The sequence below is a fragment of the Pinus tabuliformis genome, chromosome X (genome assembly GCF_031772625.1).
Source record: "Pinus tabuliformis cultivar Carrire ecotype Pingquan chromosome X, CPIR1, whole genome shotgun sequence".
NCBI classification, from domain to species: domain Eukaryota; kingdom Viridiplantae; phylum Streptophyta; class Pinopsida; order Pinales; family Pinaceae; genus Pinus; species Pinus tabuliformis.
In genome coordinates, this window is record NC_142308.1 from 1605718645 (window position 1) to 1605743437 (window position 24793).

General features: G+C 38.8%; 1 protein-coding gene across 4 annotated transcripts in view; it reads left to right on the forward strand.

The window, feature by feature from the left end:
* Positions 1-20124: 20124 nt before the first annotated feature.
* The window catches only part of LOC149146182 (serine/threonine-protein kinase CTR1-like), a 250760-nt gene continuing 246091 nt past the window's right edge, over positions 20125-24793 (forward strand). For 3 of the 4 annotated variants that reach the window (XM_089448645.1, XM_089448648.1, XM_089448646.1), the window contains exons 1-2: positions 20125-20295; positions 20440-23721. In XM_089448645.1, coding sequence (XP_089304771.1) covers positions 22555-23721 — 1167 coding nt within the window. In that variant the 5' untranslated portion in view covers positions 20125-20295; positions 20440-22554. The remainder of the gene's footprint in view (positions 20296-20439; positions 23722-24793) is intronic. The other variant, XM_089448644.1, reaches the window with a different exon arrangement.

Below are 24793 nucleotides of genomic sequence, written 5' to 3' on the forward strand. Positions count from 1 at the left end.
GTATATGTAAAGTTTGTATATGACTATTAATTAAGTATGTGTGAATTAATAGGTTTACTTTCCTCTCCATCCTTTTTTTATTCTCCATAGACATGTTAGTGAAAAAAATATCCCATAAGCCCAAAATGTAGATGTGTAAATGTGATTTCATATTTGATTCCTCCCAACACTTAAAATGGATCAAAATCATTATATATATATATATATATATATATATATATATGGTTATTTTAATTATACATTTTTCGAGTAATAGTGGGTTTTATTCACCCTCTAGCTTGTTATATTCTTGGAAGACATGTGAGGTAGAAAAATCCCATAAGTCCAAAATGTAGGTGTGTAGGTGTGATTCCGGGATAAGTCGTGTAGTCGTGCAAAGTTAATAATTCACCATTGATTGTTTTATTTAAATAAAATTTAATGTGATAGCATTTTTTTTTTGTTATTCTATTAATAAAAGTAAAATTACAATAGAATAAATTGAGATGAATAGATTTATTATTTTTATTTATTATCATTTTTTTAATTCACTGACAATATGCTTTATTATTATTATTTTTTATCTAATGCTTCATTTTATGGAAATTACAACATCTTTTCCATATTTCAGCCTAGAGGCGCTCTCCAGCCCAGTATGATAAGGATGTTGTAATGTAATGTTTAACATTTTGACTAAATCAAATTACATAAAAATAAAAATAAATAAAATAAAATATTAAAAAAATTAAATTAAATAAAAATACTAATGTAATGTAAACATTTTAACTTGCTCAAAATAAAATAAATAAAAGAATCGCTCCCGAGACCTAGCCGCCCCTGCAGCTGGTTGCGGCCGCCGGCCAGTCTCGGCTCACAGGCCCTTCTCCTGTGCGCTTGGCGTTCTGAGTCGGTTTCCCTTAGGTATCTACCTGCCAGACCTGCAGCTGACCTCATAGCAAAGCCTTGCAGCGACCTTCATGGAGCCTAGCGGGGGCTCTGCCCCCCCCCCCCCCCCCCCCCCCCCCCCCCCCCCCCCTCCGGAGATCGCGGCGTTCAAAGCCATGGTAGCTGCTAGCTCGAAACGCCCTCTCTCAGCTAGCCAGCAGAAATTTGTCAAGAAGCTTGATTCCATCCCAACGGTTGCCCTACCTGAAGAAGAAATTTGCAAAGCTGCCTTGAATCTAGCTGAGAAAGGGTTGATAGGCCAGTTTACGGGTCTCTGGCCTTCCCCCAAGACAGTGGAGAACTGGACCCAAAGAAATTGGGCTCCCTTGATCAAAGAAGGGGTCAAAAGCTATTCCGTAGGCAAAGGATTCTATGTGTTCGTCTTCGAGAGCTCGGATGACAGAAGCCTAATCTTTAGAAATGGCCCCTATTTTATGGGACAACAGGGGTTGTATCTAAATAAATGGACTCCGGATTTCGACCCCTCTCAGGACGTTCCCTCAGCTGTTCCAGTATGGGTGCGACTTCCCCATCTGCCTCTACACTGCTGGAACCAAAAAACTCTGCAGATCATAGGCAATGCGTTAGGAAAGTATATAGATCAAGCAGTAAGGAAAGATCAGTACTCATGCGCCCGAATCTGCGTAGAAGTGGACCTTGAGGAGGGTTTGCCCGAAGCAATAAAGCTCTCGGTGGCCGGGTGGACTCATGTGCAGGAACTGGATTACGAACAGCTTCCATTCAAGTGCAGATATTGTCATGAACATGGGCACTTTGCAAAGAACTGCAAGAAAAAGATCGAGGAACAGGCAGTAAAAACAAGTGAGGACCAGTGGACTGTAGTTCAAAAAACCGCTCGGCAAAAAAAAGGAAATGGCAAAGGCAGCTTGCCAGAAGCTCCAAGCGGCTCCAAGCCTAACCAAGATAAGGAAGCAACTCAGAAAGGAGTAGAAAAAACTCAGGCTAACCCATCTACCTCGACTCAGGAAAATCTAGAGCATGTAGCAGATCCATCCCCCATCAAAGAGGGGGAAGAAGCACCACAGGTCGAGACTGCAATGAAGCCCCTCCAGCCCCTCATATGCTGATGTAACAAGGAAAAAACTAGAAGAAAGCTCAGGTTCTTCAGAGGACGAAACCTTTGAGCGACCTACTAAAAAAGCAGGAAGGAAATCTCGCAAAGAGCTAAGGGAAGAGGAGGCCGAGCGACTCAAAGTCCAAGGAAGCCAGGCCACCATAGAAATGACCATGGGAAGAAACACTAGACCAAGGCCTTCCAAGGGAGGCCACACTCCTTTCCTTAAGTAAATGATGAAACTCGTCTCTTGGAACTGCAGAGGGCTGGGGAACGCATCCAAAGCCGAAGCAGTCATGGACCTCCTGAAAATAGAACCCACAGATATCCTCATGCTCCAAGAGACGAAGATAGAAGGGGGTGCCCTTCTTGATATCAGCAAAACAAAATGAAAGAAAAGAGCAGGCAAAGCAGTTAGTTCAAGGGGATCCTCTGGAGGGCTGGAAACTCTCTGGACAAAGACCTATTTCAGCTAAAAAAGTCCCATGAAACCCAGCACTGGATCTTTACGGAGCTGTTACACTGTACAAGTAAGTTGACCATCTCTTTGTTTAATTTATATGTTCCTGTTACATATTCTGAAAAACGAGATTGCTGGAAATCCCTCTCAACATATCTCGAACAACATAATCCAGATAACATTATCATAGCAGGCGACCTCAATATTGTTCTGAAAACAAAGGAGAAAAGGGGAGGATCAAGCAACAGAGATCCAATGCTGGCTTTTGTCGAAGAGCTCACACAGCAATGGGACTTACTAGATTTTGCCCCAGTGTGAGGCCTATATACTTGGTCCAACAATAGATCTGGGCCAGATCATATAGCTGCCCGCCTAGATCGATTCTTGGTCCAAAGCTCGATTATGTTGAACAAAAGGATAATAAAAACCAAAATCTTGCCCAAGCTCTCCTCAGATCACAAACCGATTCAACTCCTCCTAGAAGATGAAGAAAATCTGGGGCCCCTTCCTTTTCGATTTAATCCTCAATGGATCGAGAGAGAAGGATTCATCGACATTGTGAAAGAAGCTTGGGCCAAACCTATCTCTGGATCCTCAAGCTTTGTTTGGGAGCAAAAGCTCAAGGCTACAAAGTATGCGTTGAAGGACTGGATAAGGAAACCAGTCCCCAATCCAACCAATACAAGAAAGGAGGCAGTCCACACGTTGGAGAACCTGCAAGAGAATATGGAACGCAAAGAGATTACAACAGAGCTGTTAGAGCAAGAAACAAAGGCTCAATGTTCTACCTATCGAGCCTTAAGAAAAGAAGAAGAATACTGGAGAATCAAATCCAGAAGTCTGTGGCTAAAAGCAGGGGATCAGAACACCTCCTTCTTCCACAGACAGTATAGAGCACGACTGTCCAGGAATCATATCTCAGAAATAAAAACAGCAGAAGGCCAAGTCAGACAAGGATTCAACCAAGTTAAAGATGTTGCAGACAGCCATTTCAGGAAATTATATAGTGAGGAACCTCAGGACTGCGAGGAGGAAATTACAGGTTTCCTATATAATATTCCCCAACTGATAAATCCTGAAGATAACGTCGTTCTCATCAGCGACTTCACTGAGGAAGAAATAATCAAAGTCATCTGGTCCATGGAACCTGATAAAGCCCCCGGTCCAGACGGCTTTACAATACACTTCTATAAAGTATGCTGGAACATCATCAAAACTGATCTCCAAAAAATGATTAAAGGCTTCATGAGAAAAGCAAAGATTGGCGGAGGCACCAACTCCACTTATTTAGCCTTAATTCCCAAAGAATCTAATCCAGAATCTTTCACAAGATTCAGACCTATATCGTTATGCAATGCATCATATAAGATTTTGGCTAAACTTCTTGCAAATAGGATCAAGCCCCTATTAAAAAGATTGATCTCCAGCCCCCAGGGAGGATTTGTGGAAGGTAGGCACATTCTTGATAATGTTATTCAGGTACAGGAGACAATCCACTCTAGCAAACAGAGAAATGAGAAAGGTATGGTGATAAAGTTAGATATGGCAAATGCATTTGACAGAGTAAATCGCCCCTTCCTCCTTAAAGTTCTCTGTGCCTTTGGCTTCTCACCTCATTTTGTCCATCTTATAAAAGCCTGTATTGAAAATCCCTGGATTGCCCCTCTAGTTAATGGACGCCCTTCCAATTTCTTTCAAGCAAAGAGAGGCATCAGGCAGGGATGCCCTCTTTCTCCCTTCCTGTACATCTTAATGGCTGATTCTTTTAGTAGGAAACTTTCATCTGAAAGATCTGCTGGCACTCTCCCCGGCCTCAAACCCTCCCCTGGTGTAGTTCCCTTGAACCATGCTCTTTTCACAGATGATTCTCTTCTACTTGGAGGCGCATCTTCCATAATTTCCAAAGGATTTGACTCAGTTCTCATAAGTTATTGCAGGGTCTCTGGAGCGCAGGTCAACAAAAACAAGAGCGAAATTTGCACTTGGAATATCGATAATCAAGAGCTAACAGGAATTTCAAATGCCTTGGGGTTCAGAGGCCACATCCAATGGGATCGATTCAAATATCTAGGTCTGCTGATCACAAATGGTCCGAACATAAGGTCACTCTGGTCAGACATTATTTGAAAAATAAAATCAAAAATAGCATCATGGGGCGGCTTCTGGCTTTCTAAAGGAGGCAAAGTCATTTTAATAAAAGCTCTATTATCAGCGCTACCAGTTTATCAGGGTGCATTCTTACTAGCTCCTAGAAATGTCATGGAGCAGATCTCCAAGCTCTTAAGAGACTTCTTGTGGCAAGGTGGGAAAGGAAACGAAAGGAAGATGCATCTAGTCAATTGGGATTTGATTAAAAGGCCAACAACAGAAGGAGGCCTTCAGATCCGTGACCCATCTCTAGTTAACCTTGCGCTCGGAGGCAAACTCTTGTGGAAACTGGTTAACGATCCCAAGCATCCGACCAGCATCATCCTGTTGTCTAAATACGCCCAGAACTCGTCTCTCAGCAACCTGCAAGCCGAGCCTCCTGTCAACAGTACGCAAGTTTGGGCTCTCTGTTGTAAAAGCAGCTCCTTTTTCAAAAAATCGCTCTACAAAATACCAGGCAATGGCAAGAGAATTAATTTGTGGAAGGATCGGATTATGGGAGGCGATCCACTGGAACAGAGTGATGAAATAAAAGATATCAGAGTATGGATGATTGATGCTGGCATAAATAGGCTATGCGATATCTCAGTATGGGACCACCGAGGAGAGTGGGCCGGTGGAACCTCCACGACACCCCTGGCTGGCTATCCGCACAGAGAAACCATCTAATTGAGCTTCTGGAAGAGTCGAAGCCAGAGAATCGACACATAAAAGATCGCTGGGCATGGGGACAGGCAGGCGTATACACCACAGCAGCCGGCTACAAGGCCCTTCAGGAATCAAGGAATAACAAACATAATTCAGCCTTTTGGAAGCGAGTTTGGGACAGTCTCGCCCTCCCAAAAGTTAATTTTTTCTTTTGGACATTGATGCACAACAAAATCTTAACAGGGGACAATTTGGAGAAGAGGAACATAGCTGGGCCTCACAGGTGTGCGCTATGCAGAAACAACAAAGAAACAGCCCAACATTTATTTCTGGAATGCCATTTTGCTAAGGAAACGTGGAGCCTCATCTTACAGGGATTACAGATTCCGTCATTTCCCTAGTGTTCTGTTGACGACTTTTTTGCTGAATGGAATAATCAATATCCGCAAAGAATTCCCATAAAATCCTTCTGGAACAAAGTTTGGACAACCATTCCAAAATTTGTTTGCTGGCAGATTTGGTTGGCCTGCAACGATCAGATTTTCAATGGGCATCAACTCTCCCCTTTCCAGGTTGCAGCTAAAGCCAAAGCCTTCCTTCTGGAAGCAGCACAACAACAGTTTCATAAAGAGGATCCACTTTTACTATCTGAAGAAAGGAGATGGCTATGCTCCCTGGAGCCTGCTCTTTGAAAATATCCTCCCACACCCCAATCAGCAAATCCGGAATGGCGCAGAAGAGACCAAGAGGATGTCTTCTCAACCTGGTGGAGATCCAAAAAGTTAACCACTATCTTCTTCGACGGGGCCTCCAAAGGAAATCCCGGAACTGCTGGTGCAGGAGGTATCATTTATTCCACAGATGGGATACTAAAAGACTGTTTTAGCTGGAGTTTAGGACAGAAATCCAATAACCAAGCTGAGATTTATGGTCTCCTCAAAGCCTGCCAAATTGCAAGAGAACAGGGTATTAAAGAGCTGCAAGTTTTTGGAGATTCAGAGATACTGATTAAGAAATTGAATACGAAAGAGCCTTTTAGTCACACTGCTTTAAACAAAATCCTGGGCAGATTAAAAAGAGTGCTGCAAGATTTCAACAACTATAAGTTCTACCACATCCTCAGAAACTTGAATGGGGAAGTTGATCAAATGGCGAATAAAGGATGCTCTCTCCCGAAAGGACAGCTGATAGTAAATGGTAACATCTTCCTCCAGATACCATAAAATCGATGTATTCCAAAAGCTGAAGCAGAAGGCTGCTCACTCTGTAATCGGGGCTGTCATGGCAAAGTCCCCTCTTATTTTCTCCACATAAATATAATTTATAACCCTTTCAGTTAAAATAAATAAATAAATAAACAAATAAAAATAACCCTATGAAAATAAAATAAAAATGAAAATGGCCTATGGTATTGGTCCATGGTATTCAAGTGGAATGTAGCCTATTTAAATGGAAAAATTAAACCAACTTAGTTCCATGATCTTAACTCCAGATCTACAAAGTGCATAGAGGGATCAAATTTCTTGATATGCAAACCTCTTTTAGAGTGAAAGAGATTTGATCCCTCTCAATGCTTAGTAGATCCGGAGTTAAGAGATATTTAGGTTGGTAAATAGACATTTAAATGTTCATACTCGTTTACAACCACTACAACATCTACCCCATATTGAGCCAACATTTAAATGTTTACACTCATTTAGGGACACTAAAACATCGCCTTCATACTAGACTATAGAGCGCCTTTTGACGCAATTATGATTGAATATCATTGATAGTCATGTAATAGATTGGTTAAACATTTTTGTTCTGCTTTTACATTTAATATTTAATAGTTCAAGACTTAATGATATACATAAATTTAATAGTTGATACTTTACTAATGACTATCATTTTTTTCTTAAACCAAAATGAGTATTTATATTATATAAATTTGTGTCTGGCTCATGACATATACATAAGGAATTACATAACAACTTAAAAAATTACAACATAACAACAACGTGTACAAAACATAAAACTATTGATTGATAATAAAGTCCTTGACGAGTATGAACCTACTAGAGTCTTAAGGAGGCTCATTGATGACAATGAACCATTACCTTGAGGGGTTAATTTGGATGCTCTTGTCTTCTAAATGTCATTGGAACTGATATGGAATGTGAGATCCCCCTTTTTCCTCCCACTAATGCAAGGTTGTATTAAGGTCGCCACCCAATATGCATTTTGATCTAAAAATCTTGTCCCCAAGGGCCACAAAGGAATTTTGGCAATCATGTTTTTCTCTTAAATGAATAGGCATGTAAATATTTTAGTTTGAATACTTCCACAGTCAATAGCTTGATGTAGATGATAAATTTTTGTAAATTGTGTGTTGTTAATGATATGCCCAACGTTTCGGGTGAACATTTCACCCATCTTCAGGGACATCAAGCTTTTATGATGTAAATATTGATAAAGAAGAATACCTAATTTAAAGGAATGTCTAAAAAACGAGTAGCCAACCAGTGAGATGTCGAACTAGATTCTAGAAATCTAAGCGAAGATTGAGACCACATGGTGGATATCCCACCTGAAGCTCCTCTTGCACTAACAAAAAGAATCCCACTACCATTCCAAATCTTGTGTTGATTTTGGAGGACCTCTTGATCCCCCAATTTTTGTCTCTTAGAGTAGGAGAACTAAGGGTATCTCTTTCTTGATCAAAGATTTCACTTCCTCCATCCTTTTTGCCAATCCCAATCCCTTGTAATTCCAAGAGAGGGCCCTCATTTCTTACTTGTTGTATGAGGAGCCCCTTACCGAGGGGTTGCATTGCCTCCTTTTCTAGTGTTTCTATATCCCTTTAGTTTTGGATCTAAGATTGCTTGTGTTCCCATTTCCTTATCCTTCTCTGTTTTTTTGTGCCTTACCTCTTTATTGGTTTGACGACCAACCTTTCCTTGGAGCCTCTCTAATTCTTTTTCCTTCTCTACCACTAACTTCTCGCCAAGCGAGCTTGGCAAGGAAGGCCCCAATTTGGAGCTTTTAGGGGAGATAAATTGTTCCTCTTTTGAGGAAGATTCCACTATTTGTTGCTTTGGTATTGGATCATTTTCTAATGGTGGCATGGATTCATCATTTTTCTTTGGTTCACACCCTAGTCTCGAATTTTTTACTTGTTATTGTAAATTGGTTTCGATAATTTCCCCCTTTTTAGTCACCAAATTTAGAGCCTCAATGTGGTTATTTTTCTCATTTTGGCCTTTAATATATCCTTCCCCTTCCCTCATAGTGGATCACTTAGGGGAAGATAGTCCTTTCCAAATGCTTTCATTATGATATGGTTTCTTTGGCTAATTATTGTATTATTTAGATTGACCTCTTCTTCTCTTTTGTTGTTGCCATTGTTCTCTTTTATTCCCTTGTTTTTGCTGCTCCTCTTCCTTCATTTTGTAACTTCTTGTAAAGTGGCCATATTTATGGCAAGCTTTGCATTTAAAAGGAAGTTGAATGTAGTCAACCTCCTGAATATGGGTTTAGTTATCCAGATTTAGGGTTATTGTTGTTGGGAGCCCCTTATCCATATCTACCTCCACGCATGATCTCGTTAAGAATATTCGTTTTGTTGTGCTAAGATCCTCCTCAGATTATAAACAAAATGTTATTCATGTGCTTAAGGATCCATGAGTTTATTGCAAGTGAAAATGAGTTATTATGTTAATTTTATGAGAAATTTAACATAAATAAGAAACTAAATAGCAGTATATAAATGTACAAAACATCACCAACAACAAATCACAACAGGAACATGATGAAGGAGTTTACCCCTTTTGGGCTACGTCTCCTTGGTCTAGCTTCCAATGGCTTGTGCCTCTCTATTACGCTCAAATGTGTAAAACGATGTGTTTACAATGCTCAAATGCTTATGAAACCTGCTCCAATGAGTCCAGAATGTCCAAAAATGGTTGTGTAGCCTCTTTCTGCTCCTGATTTGGTAAAAAACTGAAGAAGTAATGGCATTTCCCAATCTTCTGCTAATCGCAACGTAATTTCCCCAAATCCAGCATCATCCTATAATTTTTCCCGCCAAGCTCGCTAACGAAGCGATAATTTCATCGAAAACTGGGCGAAATTGTCGAATAGTTAAAAAGACCACTAACGCCTATGAACTGAAATTCAAGGCTACATGGGGGGCCACGTGCCCGAGGACTAAGGCCAACAGCCCACCCCCACTCATCGGGCCTCCACTCCACCTCCATCGTAGTGGTCACATGGGCAGTTTATATAACCGTGTGGGCTAGCCTGTTCCTTGAACTCTGCGCCAAATGAATTTCAAATAAAACTCGCAATCCATTCATATTAAGAACTACCACCAGAGTGCATTGGTAATTGGTTGTGTCTTGTGTTGGGAGGTCGCAAGTTCGACCCTCGCTACCTCCGCTTGGACTTCAAACAAAATTTTGGTGTGCTCCCGGGCTGCCACATGGCGACCTTCGACTAGGCCATGTGTCAGCCCGTGTTTGGCCACCCCAACAACCAATCAAAGCCACATAATTCCAACCAATGAAACAAAGCCACTTGTCGCCTGGTGATTTTTCGATGAGCTTGTTGACCAAGTCAATGTCCACATAACCTGCCCAGTCAACGCCATGTCAGTAGTACGAACTGCTAACTGGGCTGTCCTTTTTTTTTGAAAATTTGTTGTTTGGGAAATTGAACAAAACTCGTTTATGGAGTCATACGGAGTCTGTTTCGCAGAAAACGAGTTGCGCCAGATTCAAGATGACGAGCACTACGCGATATGTTCCACACCAATCTGATAACTTTGAATTTTGAGCTATTTTTCAAGCCCCTGATCATTCCTCTCCACTGAAAGCATTTTGGACCCCAAAATATCACTTTCAGTTGTCCAGCAGTTGAGGGTATAGTTCCCTCACCTTTCCAATCTCAGTCCATCTTGCCTTTGAAGGATTTGTTCCCTTGAGCCCCACTCAAAGGTAATCCACATTCCCTCGTTTTGAAGACCTTGTTCTTCTATCAAGAATGGTGTCTTGCTATAGTTCATCAAGGTATTCAGGAGAAAAATCCTCTATGGAAGGAATTTGGACATTCTCTCCTTGATCTTCAATCAAAGGAGGCTCATACAACCTTAATTTCTCAACATTAACAACAACATACATTTGAATATATGAAGGCAAATCCAACCTGAAGGCATTGTTACCAATCTTTTTCAAAATTCTGAATGGACCATATCTAATTGGTTTCATTTTTTTACCTTCTCCTTGGAGCCTCTCTTTGCTAATGTGAAGCCAAACTTCATCATCGACTTGGAACTTGTGATCTGCACAAAGCTTGTCATGTCTTGCTTTGTACTTGCCTTGGCTCCTTTCAAGCTATTTTTGAACTCTTTGGTGTACCAATTGGATTTGTTCGATGAACCTTATTGCTTTGTCTATGTCACTATGACCATCAATAGCAACATCTTTGTCAAAAAATGAAATCCAAAGGAGTTTTAGGCAAGTATCCAAAACATGCCTCAAATGGCGATGTTTGAGTTGAAGAGTGCTTGGCCCGGTTGTAAGCATGTTGAATATAGTGCAAATGTTCATCACACAACTTAGGATGCTTGCTGCAATACCCATGAAGAAGATGTATCATTGTCTTGTTTACCACCTCTGTTTGACCATTTGTTTGTGGATGAAAAGTTGTACTCTTTTTCAATTTGGTGTCCATGAATCCCCACAAGATTGACCAAAAATTCCCAACAAAGAGAGAATCTCGATCACTAACAATGGATGTGGGAAATCCAAAATGCACCCATACATTTTGAAAGAATAACTGAGCAGTTTGTTCAACTGTAACTTGCTTTTTACATGGCATCAAAATATACATTTTGCTAAACCTATCCACAACTACATACAAATAATCATGACCTCTTTTTGACAATGGAAGACCTCCTACAAAATCCATAGAAACACTCTCCCATGGTCGTGAAGGAACCGGAAGTGGTGTGTACAATCCTAACTTCCTATTGCTAGGATTATTGACTGCACATAATGAACATCCTTTAATAAAACGTGACACACTTTGAAGCATACAAAGCCAATAACAATACCTCTGTAGATGTGCCACCGTCTTACTTACACCGAAATGACCAACAATAAGAGAAGTATGTGCCTCTCTTATGATGTTCACTCTTTCTCCCTATGGAATAAAAAACTTGCCAAGATGGTACAACAAGTTATCATGCAAATGGTAATCCAATTCCTCTACTTGGTTACCTTGACTCAAGCTTGCATAAACATATTGAAAGTCATTGTCTAATGCATATTGCTCAATATAACTTTCATGCAAAACATAATTATGCTTGAGTAAAGTAGTTGGACTAATAATAGGCCTAGAGAGCATATCAACAACTTTATTGTAGATACCTTTCTTATACCTTATTACCAAGTGGAATTGTTGAAGAAAAACCATTCATTGGAAATGCCTTGATTGCTGCAACTCTGATTGAGATTGCAAATATTGCAATAGTTGATGATCAATGTGAATGATTGTTTCCTTACCCATCAAGTAGTGTTTCCATTTTTTCACACTTTGCACCAATGCATACAATTCCTTGTCATATGTAGGATAATTAATCACTGCACCATTGAAAGTTCCGAATGAAAACATATAGGCTTACCATGTTGCATGAGGACTACACCCATGGCGTAGTCATTAGCATCAGTCTGAATCTCAAATGACTGTCTCAAGTCTGGAAGTGCAAGTACTGGAGCTGAACTGATATTTTCCTTCAATGCATCAAAGGACTTTTGTTCTTTTCCTCCCCACTGAAAAACCTTTTTCACACTTGTCAATGCATGCAAAGGAGCTGCTATAGAAGAAAAATTAGTAATGATTTTCCTCCATTATTGAGCTGCTTCTAAAAAAATTCTCACTTTAGTAACTGTCTTGGGCCTTGGCCAATTCAAAATGACATCAACCTTGGAGGGATCTATTTTCAACTCACCTCCTCCAACAATATGACCCAAGTAACTAAAGAAGTTTTTCCAAACTCACACTTTGATATCTTTAAATACAACTGTTCTTCCTTTAAGACATCAAGTACTTTTCTCACATGCATGACATGTCCATCATGAGATTTACTAAAAATTAAGATGTCATCTAAGTAGACTATAACAAACTCATCAAGAAATGGCCTCAACACATCATTCATCACATGCATGAATGTAGTAGGAGCATTACATAAACCAAAAGGCATAACTAGTGATTCAAACAAACCTTGTATAGTTTTGAATGTTGTCTTCCAAATGTCTCCTTCAACAATTCTAATTTGATAGTAGCCACTCCTTAAGTTCAACTTAGTAAAATACTTTGCATCTTTCAATTGATCAAGTAAATCATCTATTCTAGGTAGTGGGTAATGGTTCTTTACCATAATCTTGTTCAATGCACGGAAGTCCACACACATGCACCATGTTCCATCCTTCTTTGGCACCAAAAAAATAGGTGAACCACATGGAAAAGAAGATGGCATGATGATCCCTTTATCCAACAACTCTTGGATTTGTTTTATAATTTCTGCACTTTCCATCATTGACATCCTGTACATGCCAATGTTAGGAAGAGAACAATCTTGCGGAACTATATCTCATGTTGGATTCCTCTCTTGGGAGGAAATCCTTTTGGTTCCTGAAAAATCTCATCATATTGGTTAACTACATCAACCAATTCAGATTTCAATCTTGAATCACAACGTTTAAAAGCTTCATTATCAACATCATTCTTGGGTTTGATCATTAGAAGCACAAAATTCTTGCTTGAATTCAATAGTCTTTTCATCTACCCCACATTAACAAGTGAGAGATTTAGTTTCTTGCTATGAGCTCTCACAATATATTCTACTCCATCTTTGAACAAATGGTATTTGTTTTCATGTCTATGGAAGATAACTTTTCTATCATAGAGATAGGGGTTGCCCACAACTATACCACATATGTCTAATGGCACAACATCAAGCTCCACTCCATCTATGAAATTTGCAGTAATGGCGAGTTCAGTTTATACTTTCTAGTTACCTGCAATTGTGCATTGTCACACACCCATGCAAGTGGATATGACTTATAATGTGCAATGGTTTCCAAGTTTAAACTTTTGACAATGTTTTTATAGATAAGGTTGGCTTGAGAGCCACTATCGAAAAGTGTATCAATTTTGCTATGTTTTGAGATCACCCTTATGTGAAAAAGTTCTATCCTCTTATTTTCATTTGAAGTTTCATTGTGTGAATTTGAAGTACAAGTGCTAGCAATGGATTCCTTTCCCTTCACACCCATGGCTGTAATTTTAGTTTCATCACCCGAATCGGATCCCAAATCCTGTTGAGTGATTGCAGTTGTCTTTTGTTTTCCCTTGTTGTTTAATTTCTTTGGTTTCATTTCGAGATGAAGCTTCCAACAATGAGCTTCATAGTGACCCTCTTTGGAACAATGTTTGCATGTTAATTTCTCTCCTTCCTTCTTGATAGATGCATTTTTCTTTCCCTTCCATTTGAAACCATTTTCTTTTCCTTTACCCTTAAATGGATTTTTACTGTAACCCCCTTCTGGAGTGTTTTTCACTCTTGCCTCAAGAAGAATGGCTTGCACACACACATCATCTAGATTATTAGATTAAGCATTCAAATAGTATGCCTAAGATAATTGTGTAAACCCCCTATGTACTTCAACAACGTGTCTTGTGATTGCAAATCTACACCTAACATTAGAGACATTTTTTTGAATTCTTGGGTGTAATATTGCACATTTTGACCTTTAAGTTGTCTAAAGTTCTGCCAATTCATGATGGCTTTCTGCATATAAGCTAGAGGGTAGAATTGTCTTTTAATTGCAGCAATGAAAATAAACAAAGAAATTGAGATCTTCCCGTGTTTTTTTAATCTCCTCTTGTGTCTTTGATTCCCACCATACTAGTGCTGCACCCTCCATTCTCAAGGAAGCCAATTGAATATTTATGTCATCCTCTTGAAGGTTTTGAATTCTACAATAGACCTCCAACTAACGAATCCAATTATCAAGCTTCTCTGCATTCACTTCACCATTATACGTGGGTAGTTCAAATTTAACATCAAGTTTTAGTAAGGGTGATTTACCAGTTCCTTTCGAGGTATGTCGATGAGTACGAGTAGAGGTTGTGTTAGTGGAAGAGGGCGAAGATGCCCGTGAATAAAAAGATAAAGAAGATGGTGGAGAGGGTGGAGGTTTACCTCCATTTCCATTACCTCCTCCTCCTGAAGAACCTTATCCTTTGGGAGGTTTGGAGCTTTCACCCTGCAACGTGGTATTCCTCTCTTCATAAAGGACCTTCACCATCTCTATCATATCAAAGAAAGCCTTCCTAAAGACCTTCTCATCCTCTATCATTATGGGCTCTCCTTCATGAGACATGCTCACTGGAGTCTCAACTACAACTTGAGGAAGAACTGGTGTTGGAGATTGTGGCAGCCTTGCCCTCCTTCCCCTTGGCCCAACTTCAGGGCTTTCAACCAGCTTCCCTTCTCCTCTTTTGAGTTTTGACCTTTTAAGCATGACATAAACTTGCAAACAGTTAAATCCTTCTTGCACCAATAAAACCAAGAGCTTTGATACCAAACTTGATTTGATTAAGAATATTAGTTTTGTTATGCTAAGATCCTCCTCATATTATAAACAAAATACTATTCATGGGCTTAAGGATTCATGAGTTTATTGCAAGTGAAAATGAGTTTTTATGTTAATTTTATGAGCAATTTAACATAAATAAGAAACTGAACAAAAACATGTAAATGTATAGAACATCACCAACAACACATCACAACAAGAACATGATGAAGGCGTTCACCCCTCTTGGGCTACATCTCGTTGGTCCAGCTTCCAATGGATTGGGCCTCTCTATTATGCTCAAATGTGTAAAACGATGTTTTTACAATGCTCAAATGCTTTTGAAACCTGCTCCAATGAGTCCAAAATGTCCAAAAATGGTTGTGTAGCCTCTTTCTACTCCTAATTTGGTAAAAAAACTGAAGAAGTTATGGCATTTCCCAATCTTCTACTAATCGCATCGCAAATTCCCCAAAATCTAGCATCTTCCTACAATTTCGCCCACCAAGTGCGCTAGCGGAGCGACAATTTCACCGAAAATCGGGCAAAATTTTCGGACAGTTAAAAAGACCGCTAACATTTATGAACTAAAATTCTTGGCCACGTAGGGGGCTAAGGCCAACGACCCGCCCCCGCCGGCTGGGTCCCCACTCCATCTCTGTCGTAGTGGTCACATGGGCAATTTATATAACCGTGTGGGCTGCCCTGTTCCCCGAACTCTACGCTAAATGAATTTCAAATAAAACTTGCGGTCCATTTATATTAAGAACTACTGTCGCAGTGCACTGGTAATTGGTTGAATTGTGTGTTGGGAGGTCATGGGTTTGACCCTTGCTGCCTTCGCTCAGACTTCAAACAAAATTTGGTGGCCTCCTGGGCTGCCACATGGCAGCCTCCGGTTAGGCCATGTGTCAATTTGTGGTTGGCCACCCCACCAACCAATCAAAACCACAGAATTTTGACCAATGAAACGAAGCCACTTGTCACCTAGTGATTCACCGAGGAGCCTGTTGACCAAGTCAACTTCCACATAACCTGCCCAATCAGCAGTATGGACTGCTGACTGGGTTGCCCTTTTTTTTTGAAAATTTTCTTGTTTGGGAAAGTGAACAAAACTCGTTTATGGAGTCATACGGAGTCCGTTTCGTGCGAAACGAGTTGTGCCAGATTCAGGATGAAGAACACTACATTGTTGTCCAAGTTCCACACCAATCCGAAAACTTTGAATTTTGAGCTATTTTTTTAGCACCTGTTCAACACATATCTTTGCATAGGAGAAGAGACCCTCTGGTGGTTCAGGTCGATTATTGTATTTTCAAAGTGCATCACTGATATTTTTTAAAGTCATATCTTTCCAACAATGTAGGGGCAAAAAAGATATCTTTACCCAAATAGGGATGACATATGGGACATAGCTTTTAGGGATAAAAGATGGGCTCCATCAATCTAGATATAACCCTTGGCCCCCCATGAAGTAAATCCCGTTTCGAAAGATCGTGTACCGATCGTCCTTGATCTAAAAAAAGAAGGTACAAAACCCTTTTCCGTAGAAAGCCAAAGTGACAAAACCCTTGACCATAGGTTTCCAATTTTTTTCAGCCCACAACCTCACATAATGTGGAGAGGGCCAGATCCCCATGAATTGGCCTACCAAGCCATGTTCAACCAGTAGCAAGGCTCCTTCTCTTAATTGTGGTGTAAAAACCTCAACCTTTGGAGTTTCTTCTAGCTTCTTGACAAAACGAGAAGGCTTTGCCTTCTGGTACCACGACCAATTTGTGACCAATGAATTAAAAGCAACAATATCCATAGCAAGGGGTGGGAGCAGAGGTGGAGACTTACCTGATCTAGCCATCTAGTCAAGTAAATCCATTGAAACTCTTAGAGCTACTACTAATGAGTATCATTAATTGAACCTAGATTATGGATTAAATTTTCAAGTTCATGTGAATTTCTTTACCCTCTAAAGCCTTTCTTTTAGAGCTTTAGGATGTGGTTGTTCAAAGGTTGAGAAGAAAATTTATAAGTGGGTTACTAAATTTCTTGTGCTAACCACTAAATTTTAGATATATATTGAAGTGTAGGTGACCACCTAAGTGTACTACACATCCTATTAGGTGTCATCCTAGGTAGCACAAGTAACAAGAAAAATCCATATGTAATTTTCCTTGGGCCAAGTCTAATAAGCGACCCGACGTCCATCAAGCTAGTTTGACACTACATTTTATTCCTTGGGAGTTTGTAAGTTTGGGCATCATAAAGCCAAAATGAAAGCACACGCACTTAGTGCTAAGTGGGTGATTAGGGTTGTCAAAAGTAAGGAGATCTAAACAGCCTCACTAAGCACTTTAATAAGGTAGGCTAACCAGTGGCTAAAAAGTCATAACAAGGATTTTTTGTCAAATTAACTTGTTAACCCCCTCATGAAAACATTTTTGAAAAATTCATTGCAAGAAGTATATGGCTGGGGTTGTCATTTGATCAACACTATGTTTAGTGGTCATTGATGATCCTATTTAAAGAGAAGCCTCTATTTGATTCTTCTTGAGGATCTTTAGATGGGTGTTCACTTTATTAATGACATTTTTGATATCCCTACCAAGACTTAGTTTGGTGGCCTCACCTTAAACAAAACTTGTTGGGTATTTGACGAGATTATTATGGTCTAAATGTAAGGGTTCATCCCACACCACTTATAACTTAAGCTTCACATTTGCATCCTTATATATATTCCTTCTTGAGTCGCATTCACCGAGTTTGATTAATTATAGAGATTAACATTAACATTAAATTGAGTTGCGATGAATTGTTCATGAATTGTTCTTTACCTTTTTAAGTAAAACAAAAAAATATTGAATGTGAGTATCTCAATTCATGATAAGAAAGTTTGGAAATTAAACTATTTCACATCATTAAATAAGGTTTGATTCTCATGGATTTTATCTTGTACTTCAAGGATATGGATATCCAACTCTGAATCTCAGAATACCCCCAAATATTAGATGTTTGCTTTTTTGGCTAGAAGGAGCCCTTATAGTAATCCACGTCTCTGTTGCATTATTTGCACAATTGCCTAACCCCAACTATACTCAATTTCAAATTTTCCATCGGAGTTGAGAATAACCTCTCTCACTCCTATTGTTAGTATCATACCAATAATCAATCTTCCAAAACCCTAAATTAACTCCAATAATCAATCTTCCAAAACCCTAAATTAACTATAAGTTTATTAAAAAATAAACCTTATTGCAATTGAATCCATATATCTAAATATTACCTTATTACAATTGAATCATATATCTAAATATTATAATTATACAAATATGTTGTATAATAATAATAATAATATATTATAATAAGAATATTATATTATTATTATATTATATTACGAGTTGTCTTTAAGTGTGATTTTTTGAAAAAAATTCTGGTTTATTTTCTCATCTAATTTGTTTAGAATCCGACATAGATTCATTGAAATTACAAGTTTGACTAATGAACTTTGGACAATGGAAGTGCCACATGGGTTTTTTAGGGTGCTGAATCCATATATGTAATAAAAAAAAGCTAGTTCAAACGACATAATTCAAGATTTCACCATAATTATTTTTCACGAGATTTTGATTAGAAATCTACGAAAAACTCCAAAAAACCACACTAAAAAACAATTCCTATATTAATATAATATACTTTTTTCATTTTGTTTTTAAGATTGGATTGTATTTAAAATACACTAATTTCAATATCAAATGAAGCCATGATTTACCACTAATCTACAAGATACAATTAGAAATTTCATAAGATAATATAAGTCCACAATTATATCCAATTGTAATCCCCTCGAAATATATTTATCCATTCCTTGAAATATATTAATGTAATGTTATAATTTTATAGATTTATTTTTCATTAACTTAATGTTATGATTATTGAATTAAGGCTAATGTTATCTATATCAAGTTTTTGAGACATGTTTTCTGGCCATAATCACATCAAAATTTGAAATATATTTATCCATTCCTTAAAATATATTAATGTAATGTTATAATTTTATAGATTTATATTTCATTAACTTAATGTTATGATTATTGAATTAAGGCTTCTGTGATCCATATCAAGTTTTTGACACATGTTTTCGGCGATAATCACATCAAAATTCATTTGTCGAAATGAGTATGGTTAATCGTCGGAACAAGATGAAGAACTAGATCATGGCAATGTGTTTTGAACCACAAGTATGGTTCATCGTCAAGACAAGATGAAGAACCAGATCATGGTAACAAATTAAATAGAGACACTGATTATTCAAACAACTAAAAAAACAACTAATTTGATCAAAAAACGACTACAATTCACTCAGCAACAATTACATTTCACTGCACCAAAAACTAAGAAAAAATTAGTTAATTATATTTTATAACTTTGTTTATAATTAATTAAATTTTTTATAAACTAAGAACTTTAAACCTAATAAATAATTGATTATCTTTTTAAATGTCGCTGTGGTTAGGTGCACACCAACCCCATTTTTAAAAGGGAAAATGCTTATTTTATTTTATAGAGATATATTATAAATATAGATTAATGTTATATTTTTTGATATTATTATTTTGTTCAATAAGGTTTAAATTTTTTTTTTTTTTTTTTGTTAATGGAAAAACCTGTGAGCAATTTAGGAAACCGACGTTTCGGACTAGCTAGGTGAGTCCATCATGAGGGCAAGGTTTAAAATGCTTATTTTATAGAGATATATTATAAATATAGATAATGTTATATTTTTTGATATTATTATTTTGTTAACTGATGTTTTAGAACTTTCTTTTTTATATTGTTAAATGAATTTAGAACTTTCGTTGGACAAGGGAACAAAAGTAACCGCTTGCCAGGAATAAAACAACAATAACCATAAATATATAATATTGATACCTTAATGATATAACCATTCGTAAAAATTGGCAAGAAGTGCGACATAGCTTAACACATTATTTAAAACAATGACGATGAGACGCTTGACTCTGGTCAAATCATATACGGCGATGCAAGCCGTCGATGTCAAGGAAAGCAAGCAGAGTGTTTAACGGGGTGAACGAAAAGCCAGGAGAGTGTTTAGCGGCGTCCCCGGGGTGGGGCATACAAAAAGTCCGTTTAGATCTTATTGCCGTCAAGGCACGGGACAATAGACGGGAGCAGCAGGGGCCAGTAGAAAACGCTCAAGTTGTACTATTATTAAGGTCCGTACAAAATCATAATTCTCTTTCTGGTTTTTGTTTTTGTTATTGTTTGTATCATCTGTGGTTGTTTCCCGTTTGTAACCCACCGTCCCTGTTCGAATCTCATCCCCGTTTCGGTCACCTCTTCAGCGCTTTGCTGCAGCAACACGAAGACATGTATCCTCGATTGGACGATGACGCTGCTTGCATTATGTCAGTGGTGGCAGAAATACAGTTGTATAGATTTCTTTAGGTTTTCTGTTTGTTTTGTTTCTTGGATGTTATATATTTGTGATTCGATTTCTTGATCTCCCTGGGGCTCGAAGCTTGAAGGATTTTGAATTTTACACCTTGCAGGTACGAAGAGTCGGCCCAGCTACATACATATTAGGAGACTGCTTTATTTCCAGGCGATTCGAAGTTTGAATTCGTGGATCATCGGCACTGGTTCGAAGTCATGAGGAGACCTTCGAATCGAAGCCTTTGAAATCGAGGTTTTGAATTTAATCCGTGTTTTAAGATCATCAGTTGCTGCGTTTCAGAAGTGTTAGCTTTCGAAGAAATGGCAGCTGGATTAATTAAATGAAGTTTCTCGAGAAATTTGCTTCACGTGATTTGTACTGGTTCAAAGTGGAAGAGAACAGCGATGGATAAAGCCTCTAGAAAGTTATAAGCTTTACGGGTGTTTTACGCTTGGTCGACAAATCGAAGCCTTTGAAAATGAGGTTTTGAATTTCAGGCATCTTTTTATGGTTTTTGCATTTCAAAAGCGTTAGGATTCGAAGAAATTGCCGTTGAAAGAATAAAATAAAGCTTCTTGACAAATTTGCTTCAAGTGATTTGTACTGGTTCGAAGTTATGAAGAGAACTACTGGTTCGAAGGTATGAAGAGAACGGCGATGGATAAAGCCTCTGCAAAGCAAAAAGATTTGCGGGCATTTTACTTTTGATCGACAAATCAAAGCCTTTGAAATTGAGGTTTTGAATTTCAGTCCGTGCTTTAAGACCTTTGTTTTTGCATCTCAGAAGCATTAAAGGTTGGAAGAATTGGCCGTTGAAAAATTAAAATAAAGTTTCCTGAGAAATTTGCTTCAAGTTATTTGTACTGATTGGAAGTAATGAAAAGAACAGCCAGAAAATAATAAGCTTTGCTGGGATTTTACCGTTGGTTTATAAATCGAAGCCTTTGCAATCGAGGTTTCGAATTCTAATCTGTGCTTTAAGGATTCGAAGAAATGGTAGCTGGAACAATAAAATAAAGCTTCTTCAGAAATCTGGTACAAGTCACTTGTACTGTACTGTTCGAAGTTATGAAGAGAACAGCAATGGATAAAGCTTCTAGAATAATAATAAGCTTAGCTTTGCGGGGATTTTACTTTTGGTTGACGACAAATCAAAGCCTTTAAAATCGAGGTTTTGAATATCAGTCCATGCAATAAAATCACTGGTTTTTATATTTCAGAAGCATTAGGATTCGAGAAATAAAATAATGCTTCTTGACAAATTTTCTTCAAGTGATTTGAACTCTAGGCAAATTAAAGATTGCACTGTGGACCTTTGAAATCATCGGTTTTTGCAGTCAAGACGGATTCCAAAGAAGGACACCGGGAATACAAATAAAATTCCTCGAGAGTTTTGCTTCAACTGAATTTGAACTTTGGTAAATGAAGGCCCTCCAAAGCCGGCCTCTAAAATCAACTGTTTTTCAGTTAAAGGCGACGGAGAAAATTGGCCACTGGAACACCAAATCAAAGCTTTCCTAAGATACCGTCAGTGGTCTTTACAGTCAAGAAGCGACAGGGATACGGAAAAATTTGGTTGCTGAAACAACAAATCAAAGCTTTGTAAGAGATTTGTTTCAAGAGAATTTGAACCTAGATAAATTAAAGCCTTCAATGTGGACCTTTACAATCAATGGCTTTTCAAGTGCAGAAGCGCCATGGATTGGAAGAAATTCGGCCGCCGATACATCAAAATAAAGCTTTTTCAGAGATTCATTTCAAGTGCATTCGAACTTTGTCTAATTAAAACTTAGAAAGGGGACGTTCAAAACAAAGGGGATATTCAACATAATTTTGCATTCCGGAAGCATCGCGGATTCGAAGAGAAAGGGTGCCGAGACAACAAATTAAAACTTCTTCAGAGTTTTTTTTGAAGTATATTTGCAGTTAATTTAAAGTTCCATAACTGACCTTTAAACCTTGCTACCTGTTTGGAAGCACAATTTTTTGCGATACTTCGGAGGAAAATAGCAGAGGTTCAGGCCTCTGAAAAGTACTTTGCTTTAAACTGAATCGCAGGTTCGAACCTCAGGCCGCCGCGGTTTAAAATGGACTTGTTATTATTGTTTTGGGGTGAATCGAGCGTTCGACTTCATCCTAATTAGGTTATTTCGCCAAAGGACCGGAAATTGGGGTTTGAATGTCGGGAGTATGCAGCGACCGGGCACGCTGAATCTCAGCCGTCAATCCAATGGGTTACCTCGACAAGCAAATCCATAGATCGGAGAACGTACGGTTGAACCAGGCCCCCGCCGATCTTCACACGCGCCCCACGCAGAATTGTGTTCCGGATATCGCCAAACCTCGAAACCATTACCGCGCACTGCAGGTGGAACTGCCGCCGCGTCCACCAGTGCAGTACCAACCTCGACGCCATTGGAACGTAGACAGAATCTCGTATGAGAATGGAACCTGTACCATCGATGAGAATGCAATTGTTCACGAGGTTAGCAATCCGATTGCTGCAGATAATGGTTTTTTGTCATCCAACACGCATAGCAGAAATATTTCTTATCATGATCGGAGTCCCCGGACGCCTCGTGAACACCCGATTGAAAATCAAAGCTTCAGTGGGACCCCGAGAGATACAGAGTGGACACACTTGCCCAAAAGATCGGGGTTTTATTCCGAAAGGAAATCCTCATGCCGCACAGCTAACCACAGAATACCGCCTCCTTCTTCTATGAAGGATGCGGCCACAATTGATGGTAAAAATCCTGCGGACACTTTGGTAGACCTTCAGAACGCAATCGACCGCCACCGACGGCAGACCTACTCCCCAAAGGAGCATGTGATGGTTGACTTGATGAAGTCATCTTCTTCCTTCCCAGAGCATGTTGCTGTGAACGAGAAGATGCAGCTGGCTGTTTCACCCGTGGAGCATGTGAATATCCTTGGTGAGTACAGTCTTCACAGGGTTAATGCCTGGCCTGGTGATAGGAGCTCAAGTGGGAGTAACAGTTATGGAGGGCTAGTCCATAATCCATCATCCACGGGACTACAGAGGGGGTCCAGTGGAAGCAGCTTTGCAGATAGTCTCTATTCTTGGGATTTTCCCCTTACCAACTACTCTCCCAGCTTGTCTCTGAATGTTGTTGATTCTGCCTTCTTCAACGCATTTTATGAAGAAGAATGGAAATATGATGATACCAGGCAGAGTGGTGAGGCTGAGAAGAACTGGGCACAACAGACTGAAGAGAGTTACAATTTGCAGCTTACTCTCGCTCTTCGACTTACTGCAGAAGCATCACTAGCAGAGGACCTTCATTTCCTTGGCAGACATGTTCAAGCAACGCCTAATATCTCATGTACAGGTTCTGCGAAAAAGTCAGTTGTGGCTTTATCTCATCGTTTTTGGGTATGTTTTTAGGATCTTTCACTGTCTCATTGAGTCTAGGAATGTATTTTACTATTTTATAATTTTTCCTCGTATATTTTTTATGTGTTGTGTTTTGCTGAAATATATTTGATGGGAGAAATCTACCCAAATAATAGTTTTCAAGTGATAAACATCATTTCTGGTTATGTAGTCTTCATGGTCTGAGTGGAAATTCAACTGTTGTCTTGTGCTTGTTTCACTCAGGCTCTAAGTTCTTTGGCCATTGGTTTAAGCCTTTCTTCAAGCAACTCTTAGCCCACATAACTTGTCAATAGTTACAAATAATGGAAAAGTAACACATTTTCTTGGGGCTTACCAATTTCTCTACAAACATGCAAAAGAAGTTTCGTAGCTTCAAAGTTCAAACCAATGCAAGCCATCAATCTCTTCTATCTACGTTGTAAAACTTAAGTTATTGTAAAACTTAAGTTATCGCATATTGTTTTGTTTTTCATACAATCATTTTGTACTTCCACTTATGATCCGAGCTATTTTTTTTTTTTAAATAATTTTTTGTTCTAAATTTTTGATAATCAAATGTGCTTTTTTGCTGTGGTGTACCGATTTGAGTAAAGTAATGCACCACCACTCAAACGGCCCTGCCCTCATCACGAGGAGGGAGGAGGAAGGGAGGGGAGTCACCACTTGGTTTATAAAGGCAGTTGGGAGCAAGGGTGGGGGAAGGAGAGAAGACAAAGAGAAGCCACTAGGTTAATTATTAATCTTGGGTTCGTGTTCATTTAGGGTTTGATATATTTTATGTTGGTACTTATCTTAGGTTTTAGGTTTTGGCTATAAGATAGAAACTCAATATGCACAAGCAAATCTAACTATGAAAACCTGAAAGAAAGTAAATACTCAAGAGAGGGAAGAGGATAGAACACACTTGCCAAGATGACACGCTAACTTTTGCTGAAGAAAATGAGGAGGATGAATCGCCCACCAGATATCAATTGATACGAAGGAAGCCCCAGATATCAATAAGTACGAAGGGAAGACTTCAACTAAGATATGAGCACAACAGGAGAGGTAAGTCCTCGCTATGAGGGAG